This window comes from Salmo salar, chromosome ssa22 (assembly GCF_905237065.1).
Source record: "Salmo salar chromosome ssa22, Ssal_v3.1, whole genome shotgun sequence".
Taxonomy (NCBI): Eukaryota; Metazoa; Chordata; class Actinopteri; order Salmoniformes; family Salmonidae; genus Salmo; species Salmo salar.
The window spans coordinates 4,898,871-4,914,889 of NC_059463.1; the positions used below are offsets into that span (position 1 = coordinate 4,898,871).

The window sequence follows — 16,019 nt, forward strand, 5'->3', positions numbered from 1 at the left end:
GTGACACCTCTTGTACTGAGATGCAATGACTTAGACTGCTGCGCCAACCGGGAGCACAGAGGGACATGTCAAAATGCTGACTTTTTGCATTTTAGCAAGGCTTTATTTATGGATTTGTCTATGTGGTCTTTATTAAAATGCACTTCATTTAATATAACAGGCTTTTCAATATTTGTGTACAATCTTCACTTAAAATATCAAAGGGACACAAAAGGCACTACTTTTGTGGAACGACCCTGTTATCAAGCATGCCACATAGTAGTGTGGTGTAGTACAAGCCTGCAGGAGGATTCAATACATAATGGCAGCCAGGTCTGTGACGGTGGTGGGCAGTCTTACCTGTTGTCATTGATATCTTTAGTGTTCCCTGTGGGTAGATGAAGCAGGTGTCAGGGTGAGGATGCAGTCAGACCAGTGTATAGTGAACAGTGAGGAGAGCAGACCATAGAAATAGAATTACACTAATTATATCTACTGTATTTCTATGGAGCAGACCAAGTGAGGAGTGAGTCCAAGTGGGGAACATTGAATGCTGTTAACCTTACCGTTGACACTGTCCACATCCACCATTTCTGTAGAGTTGACTGTAGGGTTCTTCAATGTAGAGCCCTTTTCTGTAGTGTTCTTCTCTGTAGGGTGCTTCACTGGGGAGTTATCCATTGCGGCACTATCCACTGTAGTGTTATCCACTGTAGGGTGCTTCACTGGAGAATGATCTACTGTGGCGGCATTGTCCACCGCTGGGTTATCCACTATAGTCTTCTGCACTGTAGTGTCCTTTACTGTGCCGTTGTCCACTGTGGTGGTGTTGGGTGGCTCAGCTGGCAGCCTACAGGACAGACAGAGACCCATCAGTCACCTAGTCATGAATTACAGTATTTCAATCAATCAATAATGTAAAATTACACTTCAGTGTCATGTTTGCGCTTTTGTATAAAGCTCATACACAGCAAGCTCCATTCCTATGTTTGTACTCACGTCTTGGTCTGATGGAGGCTGGTCTCATTGGAGTGGTGATTGTTGGTGTGGGTGGGGTTGGAGTTAGGTGCTGTAGCTGGGGGAGCAGCAGGGTGGCTGGTGTGATGGCTAGCTGTCTGGCTGGGGATCTGGAAACATGGCGTTACTAAAATGGATGGAGTGTTGCTGTTCAGTAATGCGAACCCACGGGTTGGTGGGAGAGCAGAGTGGGAACTGGCCCGGACGGACGGGCTTGGCTGGGAAGAGAAAACAAAGCAATGTTGGTATCAAAATCATCATTGTCATCATCGTCGTTATCATCATCATGGCACATGGTTTATAAACAGGTACGCAAAACGACGGCGGATTAAAAACGTTGAATTTTTCGATTTAAATGATTATACTAAATTATTGCAACCAATAGAATGTTATACACTGCTCAAAAAAATAAAGGGAACACTTAAACAACACAATGTAACTCCAAGTCAATCACACTTCTGTGAAATCAAACTGTCCACTTAGGAAGCAACACTGATTGACAATAAATTTCACATGCTGTTGTGCAAATGGAATAGACAACAGGTGGAAATTATAGGCAATTAGCAATTGCAATTATTGAGTGGTTCTGCAGGTGGGGACCACAGACCACTTCTCAGTTCCTATGCTTCCTGGCTGATGTTTTGGTCACTTTTGAATGCTGGCGGTGCTTTCACTCTAGTGGTAGCATGAGACGGAGTCTACAACCCACACAAGTGGCTCAGGTAGTGCAGATCATCCAGGATGGCACATCAATGCGAGCTGTGTCTGTCAGCGTAGTGTCCAGAGCATGGAGGCACTACCAGGAGACAGGCCAGTACATCAGGAGACGTGGAGGAGGCCGTAGGAGGGCAACAACCCAGCAGCAGGACCGGTACCTCCGCCTTTGTGCAAGGAGGAGCAGGAGCCCTGCAAAATGACCTCCAGCAGGCCACAAATGTGCATGTGTCTGCTCAAACGGTCAGAAACAGACTCCATGAGGGTGGTATGAGGGCCCGACGTCCACAGTTGGGGGTTGTGCTTACAGCCCAACACCGTGCAGGACGTTTGGCATTTGCCAGAGAACACCAAGATTGGCAAATTCGCCACTGGCACCCTGTGCTCTTCACAGATGAAAGCAGGTTCACACTGAGCATGTGACAGACGTGACAGAGTCTGGAGACGCCGTGGAGAATGTTCTGCTGCCTGCAACATCCTCCAGCATGACCGGTTTGGCGGTGGGTCAGTCATGGTGTGGGGTGACATTTCTTTGGGGGTGCCACACAGCCCTCCATGTGCTCGCCAGAGGTAGCCTGACTGCCATTTGGTACCGAGATGAGATCCTCAGACCACTTGTGAGACCATATGCTGGTGCGGTTGGCCCTGGGTTCCTCCTAATGCAAGACGATGCTAGACCTCATGTGGCTGGAGTGTGTCAGCAGTTCCTGCAAGAGGAAGGTATTGATGCTATGGACTGGCCCGCCCGTTCCCCAGACCTGAATCCAATTGAGCACATCTGGGGCATCATGTCTCACTCCATCCACCAACGCCACGTTGCACCACAGACTGTCCAGGAGTTGGCGGATGCTTTAGTCCAGGTCTGGGAGGAGATCCCTCAGGAGACCATCCGCCACCTCATCAGGAGCATGCCCAGGCGTTGTAGGGAGGTCATACAGGCACGTGGAGGCCACACACACTACTGAGCCTCATTTTGACTTGTTTTAAGGACATTACATCAAAGTTGGATCAGCCTGTAGTGTGGTTTTCCACTTTAATTTTGAGTACGACTCCAAATCCAGACCTCCATGGGTTGATAAATTGGATTTCCATTGATTATTTTTCTGTGATTTTGTTGTCAGCACATTCAACTATGTAAAGAAAAAAGTATTTAATAAGATTATTTCTTTCATTCAGATCTAGGATGTGTTGTTTAAGTGTTCCCTTTATTTTTTTGAGCAGTATATATAAAATCAGCAAAAAATGAAACGTCCTCTCACTGTCAACTGCGTTTATTTTCAGCAAACTTAACATGTGTAAATATTTGTATGAACATAACAAGATTCAACAACTGAGAAATAAACTGAACAAGTTCCACTGACATGTGACTAACAGAAATTGAATAATGTGTCCCTGAACAAAAGGGGGGATCAAAATCAAAAGTAACAGTCAGTATCTGGTGTGGCCACCAGCTGCATTAGGTACTGTAGGGCATCTCCTCCTCATGGACTGCACCAGATTTGCCAGTTATTGCTGAGAGATGTTATCAAGTCACCTGCAAGTTCCCAACATTTCTGGTGGTAATGGTCCTAGCCCTCACCCTCTGATCCAACATGTCACAAACATGCAGAACGAGCAGTATGGCTGGTGGCATTGTCATGCCTGAGGGTAATGTCAGGATGAGCCTGCAGGAAGGGTACCACATGAGGGAGGAGGATGTCTTCCCTGTAATGCACAGCATTACAATCTCAACAATCTCAGTCCGATGATGCTGTGACACACCGCCCCAGACCATGACGGACCCTCCAACTCGATCCCGCTCCAGAGTACAGGCCTCGGTGTTACGCTCATTCCTTCCACGATAAACGTGAATCCGACTATCACCCCTGGTGAGACAAAACCGTGACTCGTCAGTGAAGAGCACTTTTTGCCAGTCCTGTCTGGTCCAGCGACGGTGGGTTTGTGCCCATAGGCGACGTTGTTGCCGGTGATGTCTGGTGAGGACCTGCCTTACAACAGTCCTACAAGCTCTCAGTCCAGCCGCTCTCAGCCGATTGCGGACAGTCTGAGCACTGATGGAGGGATTGTGCGCTCCTGGTGTAACTCGGGCAGTTGTTGTTGCCATCCTGTACCTGTCCCGCAGGTGATGTTCGGATGTACCGATCCTGTGCAGGCTGTTGTTACACGTGGTCTGCCACTGTGAGGACGATCAGCTGTCCGTCCTGTCTCCCCGTAGCCCTGTCTTAGGCGTCTCACAGTACGGATATTGCAATTTATTGCCTTGGCCACATCTGCAGTCCTCATGCCACCTTGCAGCATGCCTAAGGCACGTTCATGCTGATGAGCAGGGACCCTGGGCATTTTTCTTTTGGTGTTTTTCAGAGTCAGTAGAAAGGCCTCTTTAGTGTCCTAAGTTTTCATAACTGTGACCTTAATTGCCTACCGTCTGTAAGCTGTTACTGTCTTAACGACCGTTCCACAGGTGCATGTTCATTAATTGTTTATGGTTAATTGAACAAGCATGGGAAACAGTGTTTAAATCCTTTTCAATGAAGACCTGTGAAGTTATTTGGATTTTTACAAATTATCTTTGAAAGACGGCGTCCTGAAAAAGGGCCATTTCTTTTTTTTGCTGAGTTTAGTATGTATAATATGGAAGTAGAAGCATAAGTTCAGTAGTTTGCTCCAATTAGGGGAGGAGCCGTAGGATTAGTAAAAAAAACAACAACAAAAAAACATCATTATTACTATCATTGTGCGTGTGTTAGCTATCTGAGCTGAGTGTGTTTGGGTGTGTGAGAGACCTGTGTGTTACCTACCTGGGTGGTGTTCATGTATTTATGTTTATGCCTGTGCGTGTGTGTGCGTGTATCATTACCTATCTGGGCAGCATGTGACCTACGGAGGGGGTTCTTGGCCCTCATAACGTCTTTGATACTCTCCACTTCCTGTTGATAGCGTCTTCGGTCCTTCATGGCCCCCTCCTTAGCCTCTTTCAGTGCACCCTCCAACGCCCGCACTCTCTCAGCCGTAGACCGAAGACGCTTCTCCAGCTTAGGAAGCTCACAACGCAGGTCTGCATTATCACGTACCAACTGGAGAGAAAAAAAAGAGAGAGAGAGATGGGGAGGCAATAGTCATGAGAGTGATAAAAATAGCCTGAGGACAACAACGTATCTAATATTCGCTATAGGAATAGACACTATATATACAAAAGTATGTGGATACCCCTTCAAATTAGTGGATTTGGCTATTTCAGTCACATCCGTTGCTGACAGGTGTATAAGGTTGGGCACACTGCCATGCAACTTCATAGACAAACATTGGCACTAGAATGGCCTTACTGAAGAGCTTAGTGACTCAACGTGGCACCATAATAGGATGCCACCTTTCCAACAAGTCAGTTCTTCAAATTTCTTCCCTGCTAGAGCTGCCTCGGTCAACTGTAAGTGCTGTTATTGTGAAGTGGAAAAGTCTAGGAGCAACAACGACAGCTGCGAAGTGGTAGGCAACAGAAGCTCACAGAACGGGACCGCTGAGTGCCGTAGCACGTAGCGTGTAAAAATCATCTGTCCTCGGTTGCAACTCTCACCACTGAGTTCCAAACTGCCTCTGGAAGCAACGTAAGCACAAATGTTCATCGGGAGCTATATGAAATGGGTTTCCATGGCCGAGCAGCCGCACACAAACCTAAGATCACCATGCATAATGCCAAGCGTCAGCTGGAGTGGTGTAAAGCTTGCCGGCATTGGATTCTGGAGCACTGGAGACACGTTCTCTGGAGTGATAAATCACACTTTACCATCTGGCAGTCCGACGGACAAATCTGAGTTTGGCGGATGCCAGGAGAACACTACCTGCCCCAATGCATAGTGCCAACTGAAAGTTTGGTGGAGGAGAAATAATGGTCTAGGGCTGTTTTTCATGGTTTAGGATCCTTAGTTCCAGTGAAGGGAAATCTTAATGCTACCTCAGACAATGACATTCTACACCATTATGTGCTTCCAACTTTGTGGCAACTTTGTGTCGAGATCTGTGTGGAAGAACTTGACTGGCCTGCACAGAGCCCTGACCTCAACCCCATCGAACACCTTTGGGATGAATTGGAATACTGACTGCGAGACAGACCTAATCGCCCAACATCAGTGCCTGACCTAGCCAACAGTATACCACCCTGCATCCCACTGCTGGCTTGCTTCTGAAGCCAAGCAGGGTTGGTTCTGGTCAGTCCCTGAATGTGAGACCAGATGTTGCTGGAAGCGATTAGACCTGTCGTGCAGTCGGCGTTCCAATTCATCCTCAAAGGTGTTTGATGGGGTTGAGGTCAGGGCTCTGTGCAGGCCTTACCTAAACTGTTGCTACAAAGTTGAAAGCATAGAATCGTCTAGAATGTCATTGTCTGCTATAGCGTTAATATTTCCCTTCACTGGAACTAAGCGGCCTTGCCTGAACCATGAAAAACATCTGGACTGCCAGATGGTGAAGTGTGATTCATCCAGTGGAGGCTCCTTAGAGGCGGAAGTGGAGGACCATCCTCCTCAGTGGGACCATCCTCCTCCTCATAAAAATAAAATTGTAAAACATTTAAAAAGTTAAGATAAAACTATACTAAATATAATCATGTCATCAAATAACTGATTAAAACACACTATTTTGTAAAGGTCTACAGTAGCCTTAACAGCACTCTGTAGGGTAGCACCATGGTGTAGCCGGAGGACAGCTAGCTTCCGTCCTCCATGTACATTGACTTCAATACAAAACTTAGGAGGCTCATGGTTCTCACCCCCTTCCACAGACTTACATAGTAATTATGACAACTTCCGGAGGATGGCCTCCAACCTCTAGGAGCTCTTGTAGCATGTACTGACATGTCCACCCAATCAAAGGATTAGCGAATTAATCTAGTACTGAAAGCATAAACTACAGCTAGGTAGCACTGCAGTGTATAAAATGTGGTGAGTAGTTGACTCAAAGCGAGAGAAATACAATAGTTGAACAGTTTAACAAATTCATTTCTTCCAAAATGAAGGAGAAGCAAGAGATAATTTTTGTTCACTTTCAGTTTCACATACTTAGCTAGCAAATGCAGCTAGCTTGTTTAGCCTACTGAAACACCATGCTCAAACAGAGGGATGCTATGTTAGCTAGCTGGCTATGACTTTCCAAAACAACAATGGAACTCTTCCAAGTCAAGGTAAGCTTTTGGTATTACAAATGTATTGCCTGCAGGTGTAACTGTTTATTGACTGTACACTAACATTACTGCATGATTGTAGCAGGTTTACTAACGCGTTAGTTATATTAGCCATGCTGACTATGCCATGACTATAGCTAATATGGTGGCAACGATGTAGGCTGTTTGTAGAGGTTTGGCTTGGAAAGTTTTTTTCGCCTGGTCACATACAGCCGATGTGTGGTACATTGAAGTCCGAAGGGAAGAGAAGGAATACAACGTGGCTGTTATGAGAGTGAACTCAGTTTACGCGTGATCAGGGTGTATTCATTCCGCCAATTCTGTTGAAAAACGTTTCCTAAAACGGAAGCAAACGGAACAAAACGGGGTTAAACATACCTGAATTTGTCCAATAGAAGCTTTCGTTTGCAACTGTTGGACTAATGATTACACCCTATATCGGCTAGACGCAGGCAAGCGGTATTGAATGTCACTGTCTGTCACCTCAAATCTGTCTCTCGATCTGTGTGCACCTACATTGTAAACTTTCATTCATAGGCTAGGTTGTAGCATCCTTATGATTGGTATAGGGAATATTCGAGTATCATGTAGTAACCTAAACCTATCGATGTTACATTGAACTGGGTGAATGGAATAGGAATGAGAGTCATCCAATATGCTGTTATAGAAATAAGTCCATGCTCATGAAAATAAAATGGTCCTCCCTCATCTTAAACGGCACTGAATGCCACCGGATTCAGAGAATGCGTTTCCACTGCTCCAGAGTCCATTGGTGGCGAGTTTCACACCACTCCAGCCAACGCTTGGCATAGCGCATGGTGAACTTAGGCTTGTGTGCGGCTGCTCGGCCATAGAAACCCATTTCATGAACCTCTCGATGAACAGTTCTTCCAGAGGCAGTTTGGAACTCGGTAATGAGTGTTGCAACCGAGGACAGACGGCGGTCCCATTCTGTGAGCTTGTGTGGCCTACCACTTCGCGGCTGAGCAAATGAAAGGTGGCATCCTATGACGGTGCCATGTTGAAAGTCACTGAGCTCTTCAGTAAGGCCATTCTACTGCCAATGTTTGTCTATGGAGATTGCATGGCTGTGTGGCAATTTTATACACCTGTCAGCAATGGATGTGGCTGAAATAGCCGAATGCACTAATTTGAAATGGGTGTCCACATACTTATGTATATGCAGTGTATTATGTTACATATGGGTAGGCTCGAAATACAATTTCATATGATCATAAAATCTAAATCAAATTTTAATTGTCACATGCTTTGTAAACAACAGATGTAAATTAACATTGAAATGCTTACATACAGGCCCTTCCCAACAATGTAGAATACATAAAACAAACAAAAATAATAAACATGGGTACCAGTACCGAGACTTAGTGCTCCGGTACCGTTTGCCATGCAGTAGCAGAGAGAACAGTCTATGACTTGGATGGCTATAGTCTGACAATTTTTAGGGCCTTCCTCTGAAACCACCTTGTATAGAGGTCCTAGATGGCAGGAAGTTTGACCCCAGTGGTGTACTGGGCCGCACGCACTACCCTTTGTAGGACCTTGTGGTCGGATACCAGATTCTTCACTGGGATTCTGGAGACGGTTGTAGACACAACAGGACCATAGTTGCAGCCACTTCTTCCAGTTCAGCTTGAATTAGTGGTTTATTGAAAATATAGAAAAATACATTTTGAAATGTCTGAGAAACTTCTCTGTCAGTGGATTATAAAATGAAGCATTGACATTCATTAATTGGAGAGGGGTGAAATTTCCACAGCCCCATCCCTCAGCTGTATACCTAAATACATTTTGTGGACTGTGATGCGCATTGTCAAAAGTCACACTGGTGTCATCTTCACTTTCCACATCTTCCCTTTCCAATGCAGATTTAATGCGGCCTACTGTTCTCTAGGGTACGTGGGACGAAATCGTCCCACACTATTCAACAGCCAGTGACAAATCAGAGCGCCAAATTTAAAACCACAAAATGTCATAATTCAAAGTTCTCAAACATAGGGCTATTTTACACCATTTTAAAGACAAGACTCTCGTTAATCTAACCACATTGTCTGATTTCAAAAAGGCTTTACAGTGAAAGCAAAACATTAGATTATGTCAGGAGAGTACCCTGCCAAAAATAATCACACAGCCATTTTCAAAGCAAGCATATATGTCACAAAAACCAAAACCACTGCTAAATGCAGCACTAACCTTTGATGATCTTCATCAGATGACACTCCTAGGACATTATGTTATACAACACATGCATGTTTTGTTCAATCAAGTTCATATTTATATCAAAAAACAGCTTTTTACATTAGCATGTGATGTTCAGAACTAGCATACCCACCGAAAACTTCCAGTGAATTTACTAAATTACTCATGAATAACGTTCACAAAATACATAACAATTATTTTAAGAATTATAGATACAGAACTCATTTATGCAATCGCGGTGTCAGATTTTAAAATAGTTTTTCGGTGAAAGCACATTTTGCAATATTCTGAGTACATAGCCCGGCCATCACGGCTAGCTAATTTGACACCCACCAAGTTTGGCCCTCACCAAACTCAGATTTACTATAAGAAAAATTGGATTACCTTTGCTGTTCTTCGTCAGAATGCACTCCCAGGACTTCTACTTCAACAACAAATGTTGTTTTGATTCCAAATAATCCATAGTTATATTGAAATAGCTCCGTGTTGTTCGTGCGTTCAGGTCACAATCCGAAGGGTGACGCGCGAGCGCATTTCGTGACAAAAAATGTCAAAATATTCCATTACCGTACTTCAAAGCATGTCAAACGCTGTTTAAAATCAATTTTTATGCGATTTTTATCGTAAAATAGCGATAATATTCCAACCGGGCGACGTTGTATTCATTCAAAGGCTGAAAGAAATACATGGCGACTTCTCGTGAATGCGCATCTCCAGTGTCACTGTCCCCAGGGAGGCCAGTAACAAACAGAGCAGCTGTACTTAGCCTAGAGACTGCAGACCTCTCGTTCCACTTTCTGGCGCCTTCTGAGAGCCAATGGAAGCCTTAGAAAATGTCACGTTACAGCACAGATGCTGTATTTCCGATAGAGAGGCTACAGAAGGACAATAAATTGTCAGACAGGGCACTTCCTGTATGGAATCTCCTCAGGTTTTGGCCTGCCATATGAGTTCTGCTATACTCACAGACACCATTCAAACAGTTTTAGAAACTCTAGAGTGTTTTCTATCCAAATCTACTAATTATATGCATATTCTCGTTTCTGGGCAGGAGTAGTCACCAGTTTAAATCGGTACGTTTTTTTATCCGGCCGTGCAAATACTGCCCCCTAGCCCCAACAGGTTTTAAGCAATTGAGATTCAGTAGATGCTGTTGATAAATGGTTTACAGAACTAAAACTACTGTAACTTAGAAATGTATGTTTTTTAAGAAAGAGACAAGGTTTTTCTATATAATAAGAGTGAAGTCGTGATGAAAGGATTAATCAGGAAATGTTTTAAATATTCTCTGCATTCTGTTGTCCTCTTCTTGATGTCAATTCTTCCTGTTTCTCTAATTAAGGTATTTGTCTCTTTTAGTGTCTTTCCCAGATGCTTTTTGAATATTTTGTACTTGTTTTGATGTTTCTATGACAATCAATATAAAAATGATTGCGAACAAGAGATGTAAATGCATTTTTATATGATTGAATTATTTCTATCAACTCAAAACCTAACTTATGAAAATCAAAGGTTGTAAAAGTAGGACAAGGCCTTTGTAGAATAATGAGCACTTGTTTTGATGTTTCTATGACAATCATTGCAAATGTTATTGCGAACAAGAGATTTAAATGCATTTTTATATGATTAGATTATTTATATCAAAACAACACTTTACTTTTTATGCAAATCAAAGGTTGTAAAAGTAAGACAGGCCTTTTTAGAATAATTAGCATTTGTTTTGATGTTTCAATGCAAAAGTTATTGAGAACAAGAGATTTCACGGAGAATGTCTGTTGAATGTCTGATATAAAAACTACTTTACCTCAGTCAGCACCCAGCACGGGCTGGAGTGAATTTAGCTACAGTAGCTATGCAAGAGGTAACGTTAGGTAGGATTAACAATACATGAATGCAACGACTTTCTATAAATGCATTAACTGGATTGTGTTTCGGAATTAACTTAGCTATATGTCACGTTGTCGATGTAATTTATTGACAGTAGCGTATAGCCAATTTGTTTGACCAAGTTAAAACAAAATGCAAGTCTATTGTTCTTGCATATACGCGGTAAAATGCTGGTAAAATAAGCTGATAGATTGTCCGAAAATAGACTGTTTGTGCGTTGTTACCTCTGGAATTGTGACATTTATAGTTAACAAGTGTCTATTTAATGTTGATAAGTTTAAATCTGTGCCAATATGTATTGGATAGTTATTATGATAAATATGTAAAATTCATGAGCAGCCAACTAAGGGACTCAAGGAAACTAAGGGGACAGTGAGGGAAAGTTAGGTAGAGAGGAGGAGTAGGACAGCCTTTTTTTACACAGGTGTTTTATGGAGCCATGAAAAATGATTGTACACAATATCTTTTTACTGGTAAGTATTTTTGAAAGATATGACAACTTTGTCTGATGGACATGTTTGTGTGTGTATCTGCAGGCCAGCAGAGGCAGAAGTATTATGACCTGATAAGTGGCTCCTACATGGCCCAGACTATGTCCACAGGAGGCCCTGACTGAGTGGTTTCAATCCCCAGCTCTCACACAAACCGACACGGTACACTCAGCAAGGGCTCAACACAACCATCCAACTGCTATTTAAATGTAGTATTTACGATTTACCTTCATGGTCCCTCATGCTTTGTGTAATGTATCTCTATCTAATCCTCTCTTCCCATTGTTTCTGTGCAGTCTTCAGATATCAGGCAGAGGCTGTGCAGATAGCGACTGAAACAAGCGGCAAAAAACACTCAAACTGGACCTGAACTGAACTGAAAATAAGAGCGACCAGGGATGTGTGTGCTTTGGGGACATTTAACAGAATGTGACTGGCAGAACAGGTGTTGTATGTGGAGGATGAGGACTGCAGTAGGTATCTCAGATAGGGGGGAGTTAGGCCTAAGAGGGTTTAATAAATAAACATCAACCAGTGGGTATTGCGACAGGTATACAGAGATGACCAGTTTACAGAGGAATATAGAGTGCAGTGATGCGTCCTATAAGGAGCATTGGTGGCAAATCTGATGGCTGAATGGTAAAGAACATCTAGCCACTCGAGAGCACCCTTACCTACCGATCTATAAATTAAGTCTCCGTAATCTAGCATGGGTAGGATGGTCATCTGAATCAGGGTTAGTTTGGCAGCTGTGGTGAAAGAGGAGTGATTACGATGGAGGAAACCAAGTCTAGATTTAACCTTTGATATATTCTGAGAGAAGGACAGTGTACCGTCTAGCCATACTCACAAGTACTTGTATGAGGTGACTACCTCAAGCTCTAAACCCTCAGAGGTAGTAATCACACCGGTGGGGAGAGGGGCATTCTTCTCACCAAACCACATGACCTTTGTTTTGGAGTAGTTCAGAACAAGGTTAAGGGCAGAGGAAGCTTGTTGGACACTAAGAAAGCTTTTTGTAGAGCGTTTAACACAAAATCCGTGAGGAGCCAGCTGAATATAAATGGATGCGAGACCTTCCTACTGCTTGAACTATGTTGTTGATGTAAATTTGAGACGAGCAATTGATAAAACCGTGGGGCCTAGGATCGAGCCTTGGGGTACTCCCTTGGTGACAGGCAGTGGCTGAGACAGCAGATGTTCTGACTTTATACACTGCACTCTTTGAGAGAGGTAGTTAGCAAACCAGGCCAAAGACCCCTCAGAGTACGAGAGGAAAATTAACACGTTTACCTTCTTTGTTTAATATTAATAGTTAACAATTAATAGTTAACAATTATATATACTTAACAAATAGTAAGACATTTCTGTTCTACTAATGCTGTGTTTTTGTCAGGGTGCATACTCCAGCTCCCTGCAGCTAGTCTCAGCGTGTGGTCAAGGAGGGATTTTACTCGTGATAGGGGTATCTGGAGCTGACAATTGATTTAATGGGGTTGGTGATAAAACCTACAGCATGCATTTCATAGAATGAGTTGGTGTTTGATGAGAGGAACCTTGTCTTATGGGCCAAACTCTGGTTTCTGTACAATAAGAACAGTCTTCATAGCAAATGCTATCTGGCTGGGGGATACTCCTTTCTCATATAACAAGTCACATCTTGTGACCCATTCCACACAGCTGCTGTTTGTCATGTAGACTAAGGGGGTGTATCGTTGCTATAAAAGATCTTTGTATTCTTTGTATGTCAGGCTGCTCGGCCCAACAGTCAAGAGTGTTGGGTTGACTAGCTTCATTATTGCAATAATTAATCGATATTAAATAAAGATGAACGTAGACGTACGTCAGGGGTGAATAAAAAAATAAAACGGTTTAAGGTTTAAACATTATATGACTGGTCTACAAAGTCTGGGCAATAGTCTCAGAAATAGTTGGTGTCTGTCCACTTTGGTGAAAGTATGGGAAATTGACTGATCTCTAACCAACGACACTATAAACGCTTAGGGTATATTCTCCATCCGGGTACTATATTTCAAATAAAACTGCCCACAAGGCCTGATTTTTTTTTTCTTCCGCCGTATGAGAGGAGTTGCTATATTTATCGAATAAACCTTTTTTCCATACAGTTAGAGCGAATTAAGGTTGAATCTCGACATAACTTATAACATAGCCCAACTCAGGTTTTTTTTATCAAGATAATAATCATTACGGAGCGATTGTGATGTAATAAAGGAATTTAATTCCAGGTCTGTCTCCAAATTACTGAATGTTGATTTAACTCGTTGAGGCTATTTTCTGGTAATTGTGTCGTTATTATGTACAGAGATATTAAGACTACAAACCATTATATTGGGTTATTTGCGGGATTTACTTATCATATATATTACTGACTGAAATCTGAGTTTCTGATTGTAATTCAACTATTGCCATGTTTGTCTTAGATACAGTTGAAGTCGGAAGTTTACATACACTTTAGCCAAATACATTTAAACTCAGTTTTTCACAATTCCTAACATTTAATCCTCATAAAAATTCCCTGTCTTAGGTCAGTTAGGATCACAACTTTATTTTAAGAATGTGAAATGTCATAATAATGGTAGAGAGAATGATTTATTTCAGCTTTTATTTCTTTCATTACATTCCCAGTGGGTCAGAAGTTTACATACACTCAATTAGTATTCGGTAGCATTGCCTTTAAATTGTTTCACTTGGGTCAAACGTTTCAGGTAGCCTTCCACAAGGTTCCCATAATAAGTTGGGTGAATTTTGTCCCATTCCTCCTGACAGAGCTAGTGTAACTGAGTCAGGTTTGTAGGCCTCCTTGCTCGCACACGCTTTTCAGTTCTGCCCACAAACGTTCTATGGGATTGAGGTCAGGGCTTTGTGATGGCCACTCCAATACCTTCTTTGTTGTCCTTAAGCCATTTTGCCACAACTTTGGAAGTATGTATGGGTCAATGTCCATTTGGATGACCCATTTGCGACTAAGCTTTAACTTCCTGACTGATGTCTTGAGATGTTGCTTCAATATATCCACATCATTTTTCTTATTTCTTCCTCATGATGCAATCTATTTTGTGAAGTGCACCAGTCCCTCCTGCAGCAAAGCACCCCCACAACATGATGCTGCCACCCCCGTGCTTCACGGTAGGGATGGTGTTCTTCGCCTTGCAAGCGTACCCCTTTTTCCTTCAAACATAACAATGGTCATCATGGCCAAACAGTTCTATTTTTGTTTCATCAGACCAGAGGACATTTCTCCAAAAAGTACAATCTTTGTCCCCATGTGCAGTTGCAAACCGTAGTCTGGCTTTTTTTATGCCGGTTTTGGAGCAGTGGCTTCTTCCTTGCTGAGCGGCCTTTCAGGTTATGTCGATATAGGACTTGTTTTACTGTGGATATAGATGCTTTTGTACCTATTTACTCCAGCATCTTCACAACGTCCTTTGCTATTGTTCTGGGAGTGATTTGCACTTTTCGCACCAAAGTACATTCATCTCTAGGAGACGGAATGCATCTCCTTCCTAAGCGGTATGACGGCTGTGTGGTCCCATGGTGTTTATACTTGCGTACTATTGTTTGATGAACGTGGTACCTTCAGGCGTTTGGAAATTGCTCCCAAGGATGAACCAGACTTGTGGAGGTCTACAATGTTTTTTCTGAGGTCTTGGCTGATTTCTTTTGACTTTCCCATGATGTCAAGCACAGATGCACTGAGTTTGAAGGTAGGCCTTAAAATACATCCACAAGTACACCTCCAATTGACTCAAATGATGTCAATTAGCCTATCAGAAGCTTCTAAAGCCATGACATCATTTTGTGGAATTTTCCAACCTGTTTAAAGGCACAGTCAACGAAGTGTATGTAAACGTCTGACCCACTGGAATTGTGATACAGTGAATTATAAGTGAAGTAATCTGTCTGTAAACAATTGTTGGAAAAGTTACTTGTGTCATGCACAAAGCAGATGTCCTAACCGACTTGCCAAAACTATAGTTTGTTAACAAGAAATTTGTGGAGTGGTTGAAAAATGAGTTTTAATGACTCCAACCTAAGCTTCCGACTTCAACTGTACTGTAGGTATTGCAGCCAGTGTTTGTTTTAAGATGTAAACTGGACAATTTAGCAGCTTGCTTGGTTCAAATTGAAAGACTAATATATTCAACATGAATGGAGGACCCTACTGAATGGAGGACCCTAACGGTTTATTGCATTTAAAAAATGTGGCGTTTTTTTTTTTTAACCTTATGATAGAGGTAAACACAGAACGTTGTTTGAGAATGGGTTTATACATTACCGTTCAAAAGTTTGTGGTAACTTAGAAATGTTCTTGTTTTCCATGAAAACATGCATGAAATGAGTTGCAAAATGAATAGGAAATATAGTCAAGACGTTGACAAGGTTATAAATAATGATTCTTAATTGAAAAAATAATTGTGTCCTTCAAACTTTGCTTTCGTCAAAGAATCCTCTATTTGCAGCAATTACAGCCTTGCAGACCTTTGGCATCCTAGTTGTCTATTTGTTGAGGTAATCTGAAT

General features: G+C 42.5%; 1 protein-coding gene across 1 annotated transcript in view; it reads right to left on the reverse strand.

Annotated features, from left to right (window-relative positions):
- Positions 1 to 595: 595 nt before the first annotated feature.
- Positions 596 to 16,019, reverse strand: part of LOC106582664 (kinesin heavy chain) — a 147,699-nt gene continuing 132,275 nt past the window's right edge. The window contains exons 25-27 of the mRNA XM_014165938.2: positions 4,568 to 4,784; positions 979 to 1,214; positions 596 to 829 (exon numbers count right to left, since the gene is read on the reverse strand). Coding sequence (XP_014021413.2) covers positions 1,087 to 1,214; positions 4,568 to 4,784 — 345 coding nt within the window. The 3' untranslated portion in view covers positions 596 to 829; positions 979 to 1,086. The remainder of the gene's footprint in view (positions 830 to 978; positions 1,215 to 4,567; positions 4,785 to 16,019) is intronic.